We start from the raw sequence: 19,267 nt of genomic DNA on the forward strand, positions 1-19,267 counted from the left end.
ACTTTGAAGTAAAACCCCACCCAAATCTAATTCTCTCTGCACATGTTACATCTGCCCCACCTGCAGTGCACATGGTTTTGCCCATCTAAGAAGGATTTTGTCAGAAAGAATGTACCAAAATAAGGCCCACTGTCTGTGTGTCAACCGTATATGACACCACAAGCCCCTCCCATCAGCCGTCAATCCGTCATCACGCCACCAGGGCAATTTATTGTTCACGTTGACTTGAGGCATGACGTGAGATAAAGAGAGGAAAGAAAAAAAAAAAAAATAGACGCACGCGTAGTAGACCCTCAAACTGCCAGCCAAGGGAAAACGGCGCATGCGCAGCAGTGCCCTCCTCCCCACCCACCTGCCGGCCCGTACTCCCTCGATCTAGGCGTGCGCGTGCCCTGTTTCCACACCGAGCGCTGTGGTGTGGGTGCGCAGGCGCAGCACGACCAACGAGCAGGCGGGTTTTCCTGGGTTTGCGCATGCGCGACTGTCGCTTCTCCTCTCACACACTCAGTGTTGGCCTGCTGCTGCTGGCGCGCGCCCAGTCCTCGCCTCTGTCCGGTGTCTGCAGCGGTTTCAATGAGCTGAGGGAGACCGCGGCACAGTGCCCCTCCCCCGCCCCGGGACAGGTAACCATCCCCCTTCCCGCCATTGTGTGTGTGTCCACGGTGCTTTGCTCCAGTGCGTGGCCCTGTGTGTGTCCGCATAATCTGAGGCCTCTCCCTGAACCCCGGGCCCTGTTCCTGTGTTTGTGCATGTATTCCGCCCTCCCAGGCATGGTGCCCCTGTGACTATATACTCTCTTGTGTGTAACTATAGACCCCCCCTCTCTGGGTCTCACTCTCTCCTCCCTTTTGTGACTATAGACTCCCCTTTATAACTGTAGATGCCCCCTCCCCTGTGTGACTGTAGATCCTCCCTCCTCCCCTGTGTGACTGTAGATCCTCCCCCCTCCCCTGTGTGACTGTAGATTCCTCCCCCCCCTCCCCTGTGTGACTGTAAATTCCTCCCCCCCTCCCCTGGGTGACTGTAGATTCCTCCCCCCCTCCCGTGTGACTGTAGATTCCCCCCCCCCTCCCCTGTGTGACTGTAGATTCCTCCCCCCCCTTCCCTGTGTGACTGTAGATTCCTCCCCCCCCCTCCCCTGTGTGACTGTAGATTCCTCCCCCCCTCCCCTGTGTGACTGTAGATTCCTCCCCCCCTCCCCTGTGTGACTGTAGATTCCTCCCCCCCTCCCCTGTGTGACTGTAGATTCCTCCCCCCCCCCTCCCCTGTGTGACTGTAGATTCCTCCCCCCCCCCCTCCCCTGTGTGACTGTAGATTCCTCCCCCCCCCCCTCCCCTGTGTGACTGTAGATTCCTCCCCCCCCTCCCCTGTGTGACTGTAGATTCCTCCCCCCTCCCCTGTGTGACTGTAGATTCCTCCCCCCCCTCCCCTGTGTGACTGTAGATTCCACCCCCCCCCCTCCCCTGTGTGACTGTAGATCCCCCCCCCCCCCCCCCGCCCTCCCCTGTGCGACTGTAAATTCCCCTTCCCCCCCCAATCCCTGGGTGGTGACTGTAGATACAACCCCAATCCCTGGGTGGTGACTGTAGATCCCACCCCTCCCCCCAATCCCTGGGTGACTGTAGATCCCCCCCCCCCCAATCCCTGGGTGACAGTAGATCTTCCCCCCCCCCATCCCTGGGTGACTGTAGACCCCCCCCCCCCCCATCCCTGGGTGACTGTAGATCCCCATCCCTGGGTGACTGTAGATCCCCCCCCCCCCCCCCCCATCCCATCCCATCCCTGGGTGACTGTAGATCTCTCCCCCCAATCCCTGGGTGACTGTAGATCTCTTCTCCCCCCCATCCCTGGGTGACTGTAGATCTCTCCCCCCAATCCCTGGGTGACTGTAGATCTCTTCTCCCCCCAATCCCTGGGTGACTGTAGATCTCTTCCTCCCCCCCCCCCCCCCCCCCCCCCCAAAAAAAAAAAATCCCTGGGTGACTTTAGATCTCTCCCTCCCCCATCCATCCATCCCTGGGTGACTGTAGATCTCTTAACCCCCCCCCCCCACATCCCTGTGTGACTGTAGATCCACCCCCCATATCCCTGTGTGACTGTAGATCCACCCCTGTGTAGTTGATGCTTCATGGCCAATGTCGAATATTTTTGCTATCGATGGGGGAGAACCAGATTGTTTCCGATGTTTTGCTTTTTTATTTTTTCAAAGTGCCGGGACACAGAGCATAGCTCCGACACCTGTGTTTTGATCAGCTCACAGGCCAATCAATCAAACACTATGGATGACCATCGATATGTAAAAATATCAATGGTCAGCCACTGCATAGTTTAGCACTATCGATGGCCAGTTGCAGAATTGCCATCGATGGCCATCCCTACCACTGTGTGACCGTAGATCCACCCCTTCCTCTGTAGCTTGATGAGAGCCCGACCCCCCTTCTGTGACTGTAGCTTGATGGGAGCCCGCCCCCACCCCCTGTCTGGGACTGTATCTTGATGGGAGCCCACCCCCACCCCCTCGGTCTGCGACTGTTGCTTAATTGGAACCCGTGACCCCTATCTGCGACTAGCTTGATGGGAGCCCCCCCCTCTGTCTGCGACTAGATTGATGGGATCCCCCTGTCTGTGACTCTAGCTTAATGGAAGCCCGTCCCCCTCCAATCTGCGACGGTAGCTCGCATGATGGGATCCCCCCCCCCACCTGCGACTGTAACTTGATGGGAGGCCACTCCCCCTACCTGGGACTGTAGCTTGATGGGAGGCCACTCCCCCTACCTGGGACTGTAGCTTGATGGGAGGCCACTCCCCCTACCTGCGACTGTAGCTTGATGGGAGGCCACTCCACCTGCGACTGTAGCTTGATGGGAGGCCACTCCACCTGCGACTGTAGCTTGATGGGAGCCCGCTCCACCTGCGACTGTAGCGTGATGGGAGCCCGCTCCACCTGCGACTGTAGCTTGATGGGAGCCCGCTCCACCTGCGACTGTAGCTTGATGGGAGCCCGCTCCACCTGCGACTGTAGCTTGATGGGAGCTCGCTCCACCTGCGACTGTAGCTTGATGGGAGCCCTCCCCCCACCTGCGACTGTAGTTTGATTGGAGCCCTCCCCCCACCTGCAACTGTAGCTTGATGGGAGCCTGCCCCCACCCCCGTCTGCGACTAGCTTGATGGGAGCCCGCCCCCATCTGCGACTGTAGCTTGATGGGAGCCCGCCCCCACCCCCCGGTCTGCGACTGTAGCTTGATGGGAGCCTGCCCCCACCCCCGTCTGCGACTGTAGCTTGATGGGAGCCCGCCCCCACCCCCCGGTCTGCGACTGTAGCTTGATGGGAGCCCCCCCTCTGTCTGCGACTGTAGATTGATGGGAGCCCCCTGTCTGTGACTCTAGCTTAATGGAAGCCACTCCCCCCACCTGCGACTGTAGCTTGATGGGAGCCCACTCCCCCCACCTGCGACTGTAGCTGGATGGGAGCCCACTCCCCCCACCTGCGACTGTAGCTGGATGGGAGCCCACTCCCCCCACCTGCGACTGTAGCTTGATGGGAGGCCACTCCCCCTACCTGCGACTGTAGCTTGATGGGAGGCCACTCCCCCTACCTGCGACTGTAGCTTGATGGGAGGCCACTCCCCCTACCTGCGACTGTAGCTTGATGGGAGGCCACTCCACCTGCGACTGTAGCTTGATGGGAGCCCGCTCCACCTGCGACTAGCTTGATGGGAGCCCGCTCCACCTGCGACTGTAGCTTGATGGGAGCCCGCTCCACCTGCGACTGTAGCTTGATGGGAGCTCGCTCCACCTGCGACTGTAGCTTGATGGGAGCCCTCCCCCCACCTGCGACTGTAGTTTGATTGGAGCCCTCCCCCCACCTGCAACTGTAGCTTGATGGGAGCCTGCCCCCACCCCCGTCTGCGACTGTAGCTTGATGGGAGCCCGCCCCCATCTGCGACTGTAGCTTGATGGGAGCCCGCCCCCACCCCCCGGTCTGCGACTCTAGCTTGATGGGAGCCCGCCCCCACCCCCCGGTCTGCGACTGTAGCTTGATGGGAGCCTGCCCCCACCCCCGTCTGCGACTGTAGCTTGATGGGAGCCCGCCCCCACCCCCCGGTCTGCGACTGTAGCTTGATGGGAGCCCCCCCTCTGTCTGCGACTGTAGATTGATGGGAGCCCCCTGTCTGTGACTCTAGCTTAATGGAAGCCACTCCCCCCACCTGCGACTGTAGCTCGATGGGAGCCCACTCCCCCCACCTGCGACTGTAGCTGGATGGGAGCCCACTCCCCCCACCTGCGACTGTAGCTGGATGGGAGCCCACTCCCCCCACCTGCGACTGTAGCTTGATGGGAGCCTGCCCCCCCTGCGACCGTAGCTTGATGGGAGCCAGCCCCCCTCTCACCTGCAACTGTAGCTTGATGGGAGCCACACCCCCACACCTGCAACTGTAGCTTGATGGGAGCCACACCCTCCCACATGCGACCGTAGCTTGATGGGAGCTCCCCCCCCACCTGTGACTGTAGCTTGATGGGAGCCCCCCTCCCCCGGCTGTGACTGTAGCTTGATGGGAGCCCCCCCCCCCTCCAACCTGCGACTGTAGCTCGCTTGATGCCCCCCCCCCCCAGCACCTGCAACTGTAGCTTGATGGGAGCCCGCCCCCCTCCCACCTGCAACTGTAACTTGATGGAAGCGTTGCGCGCCCCCCCCCCACCACCACCTGCGACTATATAGCCTGATGGGAGCCCCCCTGCGACTGTAGCTTTATGGGAGCCTGCCCCCCTGCGACCGTAGCTTGATGGGAGCCCTCCTCCCACCCACCACTATAGCCTGATGGGAGCCCATCTGCGACTGTAGCTTGATGGGATCCCCCCCACCACACCTGCGACTGTAGCTTGCTGGGAGCCCCCCCACCACACCTGCGACTGTAGCTTGCTGGGAGCCCCCCCCCCCACCACACCTGCAACTGTAGCTTGATGGGAGCCACCACCCCGCCCTACCTGCGACCGTAGCTTGATGGGTAGCCTCAGTGGTGCCAGGACAGCCCCTTCTGGCCATGTCGGACTGGTCCGGCCAGTCGCTTTTCGGGACGCCTCCTTTATGCTGCCCCCGTGCAGCACCGCCCCCTGCCCTGTTCTAGGAACACTAGGAATGTATATTTATTTATTTATTACCCATTTCTTATATAGCGCACACATTCTGGAGGAAACCCACGCAAGTATGGGGAGAATATACAAACTCTGCACAGTTAGGACCATGGTGGGAATCTACCCTATGACCTCAGTGCTGTGAGGCAGTAATGCTGACCATTACACCATCCGTACTGCCCCATATTGCGTATGCTCACCCCCTGGTACTCTATACAACCTGACAATAATGATCTGTAGACATAAAGAATTGCTTCTTGAATCCCTCTCAGTTTATCATTGTGGCAATGCAGCAGTCTGTACACATGATGTCATTGATACTGACATTTTTTTTTTTAATAGGGAGAGAATGGATGTTTCTTTCATTTCACCTAATTTTCGCTTGTATTTAAGTTTGTGTTTAATTGTATTAAGCATGGTAAATGCAGCTTATTAATTAGCAATATTGTCCAGGCAGTGTTTGAGCATCTGACAGTTGTTCAGGGCTCAGCACTGTCACCGCTGGCCTAACGCCAGCACACATACTGCCCTTGTGTTCTACGTCAGGTACGGCTTTCTTTCGTGTGCAATTTGTCTGTTATGGGCATAAAATTAACCTGAGCTGCATAACCGCCTCAGTGTGGTACAACGTGCAGGTATAAAGGTGTTTGCAGACGTCTTTAATGCACTTTCGCAAAGCACTGTGAATGTTGCTCCATCATTTCTATCTATTTTTATATATTTTTCTGCGGTGTGGTCTCAGGATGAGCAAATGTAGCTATATATGTGTATGGTGTGAGCAGAGTAGAAAAGGTGTGTATTTGTCGGGTACAAATAGCATGTGTGTGGCATCCGATGCGCGGTCATGTGCACATCGGTGCCAGAGATCATACGTGCTGCATGTAAGATCTCCGGGACAAACCACCGCCCAGTGCGGGGAACAGGGATGACGTGATACATCACATGCTGTTTTTCTGCATGTGATGGATCTCATGCGATCCTTCCCAGGCGGCTTAATGGGGATTGGATGCAACGTCTCCAAAGGGGGAAATCGCATAGTGTTTGGGGACCTTTAGGTCAACCCTTCAGCCCCTAAAGCTGCATACACACTAGGTGAGGTATTGGTAAGTCAAGCAAATGGACGATGTCCATTTTTCGGTGGGTGTGTACCCCCAATATGTCTGTGAATGACATTGTTCAGGCATATCGTGTAAATGGGCAATATATTTTCAGATATGTTGGCGCATTGGTCTATGCACAGGTGGTTAGCTGCGGGGGACTGACATCACAGATGGGTGGGTACATGTGTATGCTTATCTGGATCAGCTAATTGTTTGCCAGGCTCCCAAACTCGACACTTTGTGTTGGCATCACAGTGGCAGAGAAATTCCAGTAATGCCGCAGGTGAAGCCTGTAACAGGTTGGGCGGTGGGTTTAATAATTCCCTAAACACATTTCATGGTGCGTGAGGAATCGGAGCACATGGAAGAAGCCCACCGATCAGGGGATTGCGGGTCAGGGTTCATGAATATAATGTGCTAAACCTGATATCTGTCCGATATACAATGACTTGCTGGTGAATCGTTCTCCTGCTCTCCTGGTTCTCCAGAGCAGCCCGTACAACAGGAGCTGACTTCACCGTACATCACGTGATTTCTGTCTGGTTTATCGGCCATGGCTACAGAGGAGAAGAAACCAGAGACTGAGGCGTCTAAAACACAATCCACCCCATCATCCTCCTCAAATCCCAGCAAGGTCTGTAGTCTCCTAGTGTAACCATGAATAATGCATCATCTACTGTAATATGTCACACGGGGGGGGATCAAAATCTTCAAAAAATTAAATTCTGTATCTTTTGCAATCTGCTACAAACCCAGCAATGTAAGTTATACATTCAGAATGCTTCCTAGCAACAACACAAAATCCGGACATTGGCACTGTGCGTGTCTGAATGAAGCCCGCCATCGTCTGGCTAGGTGTAAATGAATATTTCTGAGAACATCCCTTGTGCTGGCAGGAGCTTGCTTACTGAGTGCTTGAGGCTCTTTCTGCCATACGCTCCATCAGAGCGTTTTTCAGCCCAGCGATTTTCCCCATCATCGTTATCCATACATGCTGGGCATAAATGCCGAGTGTGTATAGACCTTAAAGGTGGTTGTGCAGCAGGATCATATGTGATACATCGTATGTGGTCCTTTCATTTGCGATGTATTCCATGCGACCCTGATTTATTTTTATTTAGTGTATACGTCCTGTGGTTCCGGTCACTAAATACGATCTACCTCCAACTTGAAACTAGAACTGTTTTGCTCTTTGACCATCTCTTGCTGCATTAACAGCTGATTTCCTTTCCTTTCAGCCGGCTCCAGTAAAACCTAATTACGCTCTAAAGTTCACGCTTGCTGGGCACACGAAGGCGGTGTCCTCTGTGAAGTTCAGCCCAAACGGGGAGTGGCTGGCCAGCTCATGTAAGTGTCTGCCTTCTCTTACTGGTTACAGATCTGAAGGCCCGCCTTCAAGCTGGGCTGTCTGTTTGTGTGTGTGATTCGCCTTGTTTCCAGCCGACCAGTATGACCTCGTTACACACCGCATGTGATTTCTGGCTGGGTTTATGCATGACTATTACTGGCATCATCATTACTTTTTTTTGCAAGTTATCTTAGCTGACAGGATTGATATTGAACTTTATGGCAGAAATTGTTTTCCCTACGCATGCCAGTTATAGATCGGATCTTCCAGGGTACTGCTGGAAGGTTTAATTGCCCAAACTAGCGTCCGGGACAGGGCTTGGTGTATTTCAGACATGAGCTATGTCTTGGCCACGGCATTGGTGCCATATTGGTGTTACAGCATGAGGCCACGTGTATGAACCTGCGTATTAGATTCATGTGGGGCAGATAGATCTGGAGCATGTATATTACTAGAGTTCATCCTAGCACCCGGCACCTTTCAAAACCCATGCAATTTCTCTTTCCTGCCTGGTGGTGTCGCTCTCTCCTCTGCTTCTAGCACGGTCTAATCCAGGCATGTCCAAACTGTGACCCTCCAGCTGTTGTGAAACTACACATCCCAGCATGCCTTGCCATTGTTTTAGCATTCCCTAAGAACAAAACTGTGGCAAGGCATGATTTGACTTGTAGTTTCACAACAGCTGGAGGGCCATAGTTTGGACATGCCTGGTCAAATCTGTAACTCAGCAGTGGGATATAGACCAGAGTGTGCTAGAAGATCCACAGCAGTGAGCAGTCGACATTAGTTTAAGAGGTGTTGATGTTGACATGGACACCGTATTAATGTACTGTGTCCCCTCGCATCGGGCACGGTGCCCCGATGCTTTTGGCACACTACTATAATCTCCCTTTGTACTCAGTAGAGTGGTAAAGTAAGTCGTTTAGTTGTGCCGACCGTTTGACCGCTTCAACTTAAACCATATCGACATTTTTCATGTGTCAACCTTGCCCTGTTGACCAGTAATTGCCGACCTGTTGACGAAAGATCTGGCCCAGTAGTTTGGTTTTTAGGTGTGTATTCAATAGCGGCCGTGTTTTTCTCCAGGTGAAAAAGACTGGCAAGATTAGAAAACGGCCGAAAATTCGGCAAAAACCACGTGAATTCGCAGCAATTTTACTCTTCACCGATGCTGGATTTTCTGCCTGTGCGAAAAACCAGCACTGGGATTGAATAGGCAAATCGATTTCGCCCCCAAAAATGGCAAAAACTGCCGACTTTTCGTCTGGTGAAAATTTAGTCTGGGATTGAATACGGGCCTTAATGTGAACGGGGTATAAGGTTCCCCACTTCTAGATCACTTCATTTCAAATTCGATACATTTGTGCATCTGTTCTTTGTATACATTAAATAATTTTGCCGATTTCATTATACTGAAATGAATAATTCAAAACACAGTTTAATTCTACAAATTTACTTTTTTCAAAGCGGCTGACAAATTAATTAAAATCTGGGGTGCGTACGATGGCAAGTTTGAGAAGACCATCTCTGGGCACAAGCTGGTAAGAGCAACCACCCCTGCAGTTGCAGTCCCCTATGTCTCAGAGGATATGTTCCAGCAGTGTCTGTCAGGTGATACGTTTTATGTAAACATGTTAATATGTGAAGCGGCGTATTCCCCAGCGGACAACCAATTATAGGGTCCGCTGCCTCCAGAGACCTCCCTTATTAGCTGCTCTATAAAAGATTAAGAATTGTAGCGTCTGGGCAAGCCATATAGTTATAATGTTCAGCTTGATGTGTCTTTGTGATTATTTTAGGGTATATCCGATGTCGCCTGGTCCTCAGATTCCAACCTCCTCGTCTCTGCTTCTGATGACAAAACACTAAAGATCTGGGACGTCAGTTCGGTGTGTAATTGTGTATTATTTGTCCCCACCAATTTCACCCCCCTCCCCTAAGGTATACATGTATGACTTAGGATTATGTATACCCATGTTTAATACTGTTGGTGGTGTCCTGTACGTACAGAGAATGGATGAGGCAGTCGTCTGTCTCTGTCCCCCCATATAGCTGAACTTTTTCCATAATTCACCATCCACTTGCACTCTGCCGGAAGCATGACAAGCGAATCTGTACACTAATGTGTGGTACACCCCAAAAAAAGGAAAAACTTATGTTGAGTTTTGGTACTTGTGTATTTTGACACACACACACACACACACACACACACACACACACACACACACACACACACACACACACACACACACTATAAACGTGAACCTGAAGCGTGGCGAGCCCCGCGAGGGGACGCGGATACCTGTGAAGCCCGCGAGGGGACTCCGATACCGGTGAAGGTATCCGCGACCCCTCGCTGGGCTCGCTGCGCTCGCCACGCTTCGGGCTCGGTGGCTTGCTGCGCTCGCCACACTTTCTATTCTCCATGCCGACGTGGATAGTGGGGGTATGAAAAGGTCGGAGGACGCGTACCGCCGCCCCTCGCGGGCACGCTGCGCTCGCCACGCTTCGGGTTGACGTTTATAGTAGGGGGGTGGCGTGGGGGTGCATTTCACATCGTAAGCACCCATTAGGGTGCTTAAAAGCACCCTTTATGGTGCTTATACGATCTTTCATCGCATAGGGGGCAAAAATTGCGTTGCATGCCATGCGATACGATGAAAACATTGCGCGATGCACATCGGGGGGCGCCGCTATAATACACAAGTACCCGAGTTTTTGCCTGTGGTGTCCTAGACCAGTGATGGCTAATCTTGACACGCCAGCTGTTGTTGAACTACTCATCCCAGCATGCCCTGCATCAGTTTTAGCATGGCCAAATAGCAAAACTGTAGCAGGGCATGCTGGGATGTGTAGTTCAACAACAGCTGGACCTACTATACCACATTGGGCGACTCTAACTGCACAGTCGGAGGATATTCTGCAGCACAGTGGAATCTGTAATAACAGTATAAGCAGCTGTGACCGTAGGGATGAACAGTAGGGATTTCCCTTGCTGACTGTGGCGCTCTCTCCTTTTCTCAGGGGAAATGTTTGAAGACATTGAAAGGTCACAGTAACTATGTTTTCTGCTGCAACTTCAACCCACAGTCCAACCTCATTGTGTCCGGATCAGTAAGTCACATTTTCATTTATTTTAATTTTAAATGATTTGCGCTGTAGCTATTATAATGACCGATATAATCACGGTCTATATATAGCGTTGTAAAATACTCTTTAGCATTGATATTGCCACTGGTCAGTGCGTCCAAGTCAGAAATGTGCGCAGATCTGATGCGCATGTGCAGAACAGGTGCCATGTTGTCGCATGCAGTGCCACCAAATCCAAAGCTCAGTAGACATTCTGTGGTCATTTGGTGGTGCAAATGGGACAGCCATGGCCAACATTTCAGGAAACGAGTGTGTATTGGCACAGTCGTCCGGGCGTGCGGAGGCCAATGGCAGCATCACTCTCCAGGCCAGTGGGAAAATGTGCGTTAATTGGAACTTACATAACCAGTACACTCCGTCTCAGGTGACGTTCCCACTGTGCCCAGTTATTCTGGGAGATGCATTATTGCCATGCCTGCTGGTGGTAAACTGTTACTGCTGGATACTGGTAAATTACTAGACATTGAAGAACACGATGACCTCATCTATCGGTTCACGCTGCTTCTTTCTTTCTCCAGTTTGATGAAAGCGTCAGAATATGGGATGTGAAGACCGGAAAGTGCTTGAAGACGTTGCCTGCTCATTCTGACCCCGTCTCCGCTGTAAGACTTCATTTTTATCCTTTTAATTATTATTACCCCAACTGCGAAGCTGTCAGGCCTGCGGTGGTGGTGCTCTGGGTGTAGTGGTTTGGAAAGCATCTAGTCGGACCTGGATCCTACTCATTACCTCTTCCAATGCAGCAGCATTGTTCCCTATGCCAATAGTAAGCTATTTTGTCCTGATCAGGTCACCCCAGGGGAGATATACATGTACTAAACCTTGCAAAGAGATAAAGGATCAGCTTATACCTATTTAGGATCTGTTTGGCACGTTCTCTCCACTTTATCATTTTCTAAGATTTAGTACATCAAAGTAACTGCCCCTCTAAAGAAATCTCGGAGTTTGGTCAGCAACCACACAGCCGCTGGACTCGCACTGCTAGAGATCCTTTTAGGATCAGGGGACGGCAGGGCACTGAGGCAGCGTGAGGGGGGCAGTCCGGGCTGCTGATGTCATCATTTGGGGTGGGCCTGGACAGACAACATCATTGTTGGAGGCGGGTCAGACCCGCTGAAGTCACTGCAGGGCAGCGTCAGGCATCTACAGCGGCAATTCGCACTAGCAGGGACAGATGGGCAGGCAGTTTGGTCAGGGCGCATTTTGCCCTATAACTATCGGGTAGCGTGAACGCTACGCACTGGAATACATTCAGCCCTAAGTGTTTCCTATTTCCCCTGCTTAGTTCCATTCTACATTGGATCAGGATTGGAATGGCTGATTATCATGTTTCTCTCTATACCCGGGGAGATTTCCCAGCTCAGGATACCGCACAAATGGGATGTTTCAGGTTTGTTGGTAAAAGCAAACAAGCATGGAAATGGGCAAACCCATGCTGCACTGCAGGTGGTGCAGATGTTATGCGTGCAGAGAGTTAGATTTGGGTGAGCTATTTTGTTTCTGTGCAGAGTAAATACTGACTGCTTTATTTTTACACCACAACTTAGATTTCAGTTTGAACTCACCCCACCCAAATTGAACTCTCCCCACCCAAATTGAACTCTCTGCACCTGTTACATCTGCCCCGCCTGCAGTGCAGCATGCTTTTGACCATTTGAATGCATTTTTTTGCTTTGCTAACATATCTGAATGGGACACACAGCTGTAATTAGCATATGCCATTTTTATCTTCCACTTGTGACTCTCTCCCTCTCTGTTTCTAGGTACATTTCAATCGCGACGGTTCCCTCATTGTGTCCAGCAGCTACGACGGGCTCTGGTGAGTCTCCGCCACTTCATTGTTCTACAGTCTACTGATATGGAAAACACCTGACGTCCCTTCCCCCACTTTTCCTATGATAACATCTATTTGGTCTTAATTAGCAGTGGTTCCGTCATCCGTGTCTGACAGGAAAGCTCTCAGTAGATTGTATGGAATACACCAGTCAGCAGTCAGGGTTTTCCTGGTTAGTCGTGCGGCAAATCGGGAAGCGGCAGGGACTAGTTTTCCCGTATAAGTTACTGGAATGTTTCTGGATTCAGTCTAAATTTACATGTTGGAACAGATCATGTACTATAGGGGGGCTGCAGTAGTAGCTTTCTTACTGAATTATGAATAGGCGAGCAGATCAAACGCTATTTCCACTTTGATGTCGACACAATTTAAGGGCTGTATTCAATCCTGGATTCATTCGGAATCCTGGCTGGATTTGCCTGGCTCAACAGTATATCGACAGGTGGAATTTAATGTTCTGCCTATCCACTGTCTAAAAGGGGGGCGTGGCGGTGAAAAACGGCTGTGGATTGTCGAGATCCGGCCATGAATTCGACAATCCACAGTTTTCGAACAAACAGATCTGACTGCTTTTAAAGTTGGATCCGTTTTGCCGAATTCCACCTTCAAAGCTGTCGGAAATGGGGATTGAATACCTCCCTAAGTATAGAATAGGCGCAACATGACTTCCGATGCGCTCAGCCATTTTGTTTTGAGTAGCAACCAAATTTTTCCTTTCTATTGGTTTTTAGCCGAATTTGGGATACCGCATCGGGCCAGTGCTTAAAAACGTTGATTGGTAAGTCAGTTTGTTTTGAGAATTATTTTTTTAAAATTTTTAATAGAAAAAAAACCCAAATGTAATAAACTTTCTAATAATTCTACTTGATCAGATGATGATAATCCTCCGGTATCGTTTGTGAAGTTTTCTCCGAATGGCAAATATATCTTAGCAGCCACATTAGACAAGTAAGCACCTGCGGTAACCTGTGATTTCAGTGTTGGGGACCTCAGCTCTTTCTTTTACTTGGTTGAATATAAAGTTGGGATGTTTGATGGTGGGGGGGGGGGTTTGCAGGGTGATAGAGGATTTTAGGGATGTTTCGCGTCTAGTTCTGTGCATCAGAGCTGCCGAAACAGGTTCTGTTTAGTCACGTTAGTTGTAATGCATGATATATAATTATCATAAGAATTACCATATTGTTGTGGAGGTGGGCAATGTCCCATGCTCTGCGTGACACCATGTGATAGAAATCTTTCCCGTATACTTGTGTTGATGGTGGCGGTCACTATATACTTTCAAAGAGGTGCTACAGGAGCCATAACGTCCTTCCCCCAACAGAACGATAAAGGCTGGAGGAGGGGGTTCTAATGAGAATGACCCTCTAGCACTCGTTTTTAAAGTTTTCTGGTTACATTCTCAATGTAGATTGCAGATGATACAGAGGCGATTATTCCAGTATTTTGGAAACAAGCTTACTCCCCTGTTCAACATAGATTTGATTTGTATATGGATAAAGGGATTGTCTCCCTTTCAGCTCTACATAAACACTCTGAGGGAAATAGCCCATAGGATGTAGATAGGCTTACTATACTATTTTTTAAATCCAGGACATCTATGATTTTATGCAGGTTTAGAACGCAGGTTCTCAAAGTCGCTCCTCAGGACCCCACGCAGTGCATGTTTCTCAGGCCTCCTCACAGTATCACAAGTGAAATAATTGGCTTCACCTTTGGATCTTTTTAAATGTGTCAGTCAGTAATGAGTGCACCTGTCGGGTGACCTGGAAACCGTGAACTGTGTGGGGTCCTGAGGACCGAGTTTGAGAACCACTAGTTTAGAAGGTAAAAACGTGTGGTTTGCCTTTAAAACTATTGCCACTTTAACAAAATAAAAAAAAATGTCCCTGCCCCCAATACTATACCCTCTGTCTTGTCTTATTTTTTTTGTGTTTTAATAAATGCATGTACCGTCTTTTTTTTAAATTAAGGCTTGTTTCCATGGTAACTTTTGTTATTGCCTAATAAAATTGTTATTAAAAGTCACAGTACAAGTAATGTTCTGTTTTGTTTTATCTAGCACGCTTAAGTTATGGGACTACAGCAAAGGGAAGGTACGTCTGTGAGCTCGCACTTCACCTTCTGTCTTGCAGCATCTGGTAGTAACTCAATACCTCCCCGCTATTCCCAGCAGTTATCAGCGGCGGAGCGAGACATTATCAGGCTGCTATTGTGACCTGTTCTAACACCTACGTTAATGATGTCGGCTTTGATTAGTGTGTTGAAATATCTTTCAATTGTTCCCCGGAGGGTCTGTTAGCTGCTATTGATTTCACAAGCCCCTGCACAGGGCCCGCAGTCCTCGTTAAGCAGTAATTAATCCAGCAGCACCTATAGTGTCGTACAACGGTTTGTGCAGCAGTGTTGCGCTATCCTGATTTATTCTGTTTGCTCCCTAGCGTGCAGATTAAATGTATTTCTGTTCCGTTTGTCACAACAATAGACGGAGACTGGCAGCTGCGGGCAACACGTTGTTTATCGCAGTGCTTAATACGGAGGTGTCTCCAAGGAGGAAGGCTGGGGGGCCCCAAGAGCCCAACAGACCTCTCCGATCATTGGCAGAGCAGCTTAAGCTGAGTGCGTCTATGATCACCTCTAAATCAGGTGTAGTACTTTGCAGCCTGTATCTCAGCACTGAGATACAGACTGCTTATAGCTCCACAGCAGACAGCGACACCCCAGGCAGGGAAGAGGAACTGCACAGCTCTTGAAAGGTGCAGGCTGCCAGAATGACCTAACTTGCACTTGGCTGATTAAAGCGGAAGTGCTCCCGTCACCTCCCTGTGCCACCATTTATTATTAAGCCTTTCCGTTCATGTCCGATGTCAGTGATGTAATACTCTGCGCCGAATATTGGTTCAGCCCACAAAATGAAAACACCAAGGGGACAAATATAGAAAGCAGTGCAAAGAATGGAGAAGTTGCCCATAACATCCAATCAGCTCTTGCCTATCATTTTCTAGAACTTCAGATACCTTGAAGCTGATTGGTCACTAAAGGCGACTTAACCACTGGTCCATTCTTCACATTGCTTGATGTCTTCAAGCTTATGGAGACTCCAATGGGTAGAGTTACTAAAGGCTCGTATGAAGCGCACGATTAGAATCTATCACTGTCTAGGATGCAGGATTTTCCAGGAGAAATTGCAGTATCACTATAGAATCTGGTTGCTCTAGGCAACGCCACTTCTTTTCAGTCTTGGGATGCCTCTATTTCTCATGTTCACAAGCAACCTTTCTCCTTTCCAGTGCCTGAAGACGTACACGTGTCACAAGAATGAGAAGTACTGCATATTCGCTAATTTCTCCGTGACCGGTGGCAAGGTATGTTATGTACTAAAATACTTACTTGCTATTCTCTTGTATGATGGGCGGGTGGGCATCTGGTGTGGGATGGACAAGCGGGCATTTATTCCATTCTTTCAACTATTTGGGGTGTAAGTTTGCCATGGTTTTTGCCAATGCTAGACACCATGATGTCCCCTTACTGCCCACTCTGGTGGAGGCAAGACAGGGTCCCTATCCTGTTGGGGCCGCCTATGGCTTTGTTAGCTACGGCTTTGGCTGATATGTAACCGCAGGGCAGAATATTATGAGCTTGTTCTACCGATGTCATTTCAGTGGATCGTTTCTGGATCCGAGGACAACTTGGTTTACATCTGGAACCTCCAGACTAAGGAGATTGTGCAGAAACTACAGGGACATACAGGTAAGGACAGCGGTTGGCCTATATATCTATACAATGCGTGTGCTTCTGGTGAATTATGGATCTATCTGTAGAAGTTAGAGAATAGAGAGGGTAGGAAGACGCTGTCCAGGAGCAACCACTTCATGTTTGCATTAGTTATGTTGTTTGTTTTGACAGGCTGGTAATTAGTATATATTAAAATATTTGCATAGTGGACACGGAAGAGCTCAACACTTAAAACCAGGGATGGGGAACCTTTGGCCCTGTAGCTATTGTAGAAATACGCATCCCAGCATGCCCTGCAACAGTTTTAGCATGGCCAAATAGCAAAATCTAGCAGAGCATGCTGGGATGTATAGTTTAATAACAGCTGGAGGGCCAAAGGTGCCACATTCCTGCTTAAATAGGTCAAGATGAATTTTTCTTTTTTGGACTTTTTCATTCTTGTGTCAAAACTTTTTTTTTTTTTTATGCAGTCTATCCTAATATACTGCTCCCGCTGTTAGGTATACCTGCAGTTGTAATTATGTGGGTACTGGCCACACATCTTATGGTGCCCATACATATGTGCAATTGTATGCGCTGCGATATCGCTTGTAGCTCCCTATGCGGTAAATCGCACCTGAAGTGTTTTTTCCCATCATTTGTTGTGCATACAATCGGGTGATGGAATGAGGGCTCGGCTACCCAGGTTATGGTAACTGGCAGATCGCGCATCGCGATAAATCGCATGTATTTACAAATCACGTGCGATAAATATTATGTGCAGCACAAGATGCGAGATTCGACCGGCGTGTCCGTAAATCGCGTTGGGTGACGCATGCGGTGGGCATGCTATCCACGCGAGTTGTCACTGCGAGTTATCGAAATTAGATTTTTACCCGATATCTCAGAAGGGTATGGGCACCATTACCTTGATTATCTTTACTTCAGTGAAATCTGAAAAACAAAATTCTAATAGGGACTATATCTCAGGAATCGCATCCTACATAACCGAAACCATCTGCGTTTTAATTTTCATTAAATGTCATTGTTCTCTCTTTTCCAGATGTGGTCATTTCCACGGCCTGCCACCCGACAGAGAACATCATCGCTTCCGCAGCACTAGAGAACGACAAGACCATTAAATTGTGGAAGAGTGATTGTTAAACCACCGCGGAACCCTTTTTATTAGACTGTGCAAGGAGATTTCTCCTCTTACCCTCCGGCCCCCCGGGACACAATCTTCTCCAACAGTGTTGAATTCCCCTGGAATCTGCCCCCTATGCCTGGGAGGGACGAAATGACAACTTGAAAGTCTATTTCATTATTGTGAAACTAGAACAAACCCAAGAAGGATAATTCTAGCAGCCTCCGATTCCTATTCTGTCTCTTTACATCAGCGTTCTCTTGCCAATAACTTTTCTCAACTGTTCTCTGCAAATCAACACACACCAAAGTTAGCCGCACTTCTCATCCCTCTGCCCGTGTGAATCCTATGGTCCAAAGAACGGTGACAAGCAGTGGGTGAGCATAATGGTGGAGCCTGCCGTACTCCCGTCCCACAAAATTCCCGCACCCGTACGATTGAGATTTACTATGAAGTAGTTCATCGCATTTTAAGTTTTCACCTCCTGTTTGGGGTCCGTCTGTTTTAATAGCCACAGGCTTAAATTTGCTCACACGTTCCAGACCGGCTTTTAGAGTCTACCTGTTGGTTTGAGGTTTTTTTTATAATTGTTCTCGAAGAATCGCGATCATCAGACTTTAATCATTTTGCCGTTCTGTAATTCCCCCCTCACCCCGCCAGTTACTTTTTAGATCCAAATCCTTTTCAAACCGTTGTGGTGACCAAATAGGATTTTGTGTGGATTTTTTCTTTCCTCCTGTTGCTGTTCACGCATATAGCGGCGGTCCCGATTTATGTGTTGATCAGTCTAGCGCCTTTCAAAACCCGTGCAGTACCTCTTTCCTGCCAGCGGTGTCACTGTCTGCTTTGGTGCTTCCAACAGTCTGGTCTGTATTGAGATTCAGGCCACAGCATGGTAGAGATGCCACAGCAGACAGCGACACCACATGGAGGAAAGAGGAATTGCACAGGTTTTGAATGGTTCAGGGTGCTAGAGTTGAACACGGCTATGTTCTGTGATTTATATAGCGGCAGATTTACTTCTGAGGAGCAATTAAGTAGAAGTTGGCCCAGATTGAACACTGTAACCCGAATCTGTGTGCCCTGTATGAGCGATGCGCTAACACTTGTTCCCAATGCACCCGGTGCCACACTACACAGGAGGGCAGAAATAATTCTACCATGTGCTATTCTTCTGGTCTTACCTCTTTTCCTGGTCTCGTCCATTCTTTTCTTTTTCCAGGTTACCTGTGGGAACGGGAAGGCGACATTTTCAGCATCAAATTGTAAAGATTTCAGTGTAAAAAGCAACTGCTGTTTTTTTGTATTTTGGAAATTCATAGTATTGTGCTGCTTATGGCATGAGTCTGTATTTACTTCAGAATTTTTTTTTTTTATATATATATTTTTGTGTTTTTTTATTTCTATTTTTTTTTCTGACAACATACAGAACCATAAGCTGTAATAAAGAGGTGGGTTTTTACGTGTCTAGGTCCTACTGTGATATTGCGTTATTTCCTGTCCGGTTCCCCGCGCCGTCATTGTACTCTCCTGTAAAGACGTTTCCCATGATTCTGTGCAGCTCCAGGTTTGCAGCCAATGATCTTCATTTCAACTCTTCTGGTTCCTTTGGATGGTGTTTAATTAAAATGTACCTTTTTTGTATTGGTGCTTCAGCTGATATTTGTGTGTGATGGGATGCTTTACCCAACACCCCTGCAATGGAACCTGAGGAAGAACCTAATGCTGCCCATACACTTACGCAATGTCCCATCCCATCCGATCGCATCTTGTAGTTCCTAAAGTACCCTCTTCTAGCACCCGATGTTGCACGCCATCTACAATGGGAAGTCGGGTGCTGGAAGAGG

General features: G+C 49.4%; 1 protein-coding gene across 1 annotated transcript; it reads left to right on the forward strand.

The window, feature by feature from the left end:
- Window positions 1-343: 343 nt before the first annotated feature.
- On the forward strand, window positions 344-18,886 carry WDR5 (WD repeat domain 5). Its single transcript, XM_083158586.1, has 14 exons — window positions 344-623; window positions 6,722-6,867; window positions 7,472-7,580; window positions 9,049-9,122; window positions 9,381-9,470; window positions 10,606-10,695; window positions 11,250-11,333; window positions 12,495-12,550; window positions 13,297-13,343; window positions 13,438-13,513; window positions 14,625-14,658; window positions 15,853-15,927; window positions 16,225-16,312; window positions 17,340-18,886. The coding sequence occupies exons 2-14, from the start codon at window positions 6,787-6,789 to the stop codon at window positions 17,438-17,440; spliced, it is 1,005 nt and encodes a 334-aa protein (XP_083014712.1). The 5' UTR covers window positions 344-623; window positions 6,722-6,786; the 3' UTR covers window positions 17,441-18,886.
- Window positions 18,887-19,267: the final 381 nt, after the last annotated feature.

This window comes from Crinia signifera, chromosome 9 (genome assembly GCF_055691185.1).
Source record: "Crinia signifera chromosome 9, ASM5569118v1, whole genome shotgun sequence".
Classification (NCBI taxonomy): domain Eukaryota; kingdom Metazoa; phylum Chordata; class Amphibia; order Anura; family Myobatrachidae; genus Crinia; species Crinia signifera.

What these genes read in the sequence shown, in the direction of transcription:
- WDR5 (XM_083158586.1), top strand. Translation starts at nt 6,787, where the DNA reads ATGGCTACAGAGGAGAAGAAACCAGAGACTGAGGCGTCTAAAACACAA. An exon ending in TTAGCAGCCACATTAGACAA is followed by an intron (nt 13,514 to 14,624) that starts GTAAGCACCTGC and finishes TGTTTTATCTAG; the next exon opens with CACGCTTAAGTTATGGGACT. An exon ending in GGGACTACAGCAAAGGGAAG is followed by an intron (nt 14,659 to 15,852) that starts GTACGTCTGTGA and finishes TCTCCTTTCCAG; the next exon opens with TGCCTGAAGACGTACACGTG.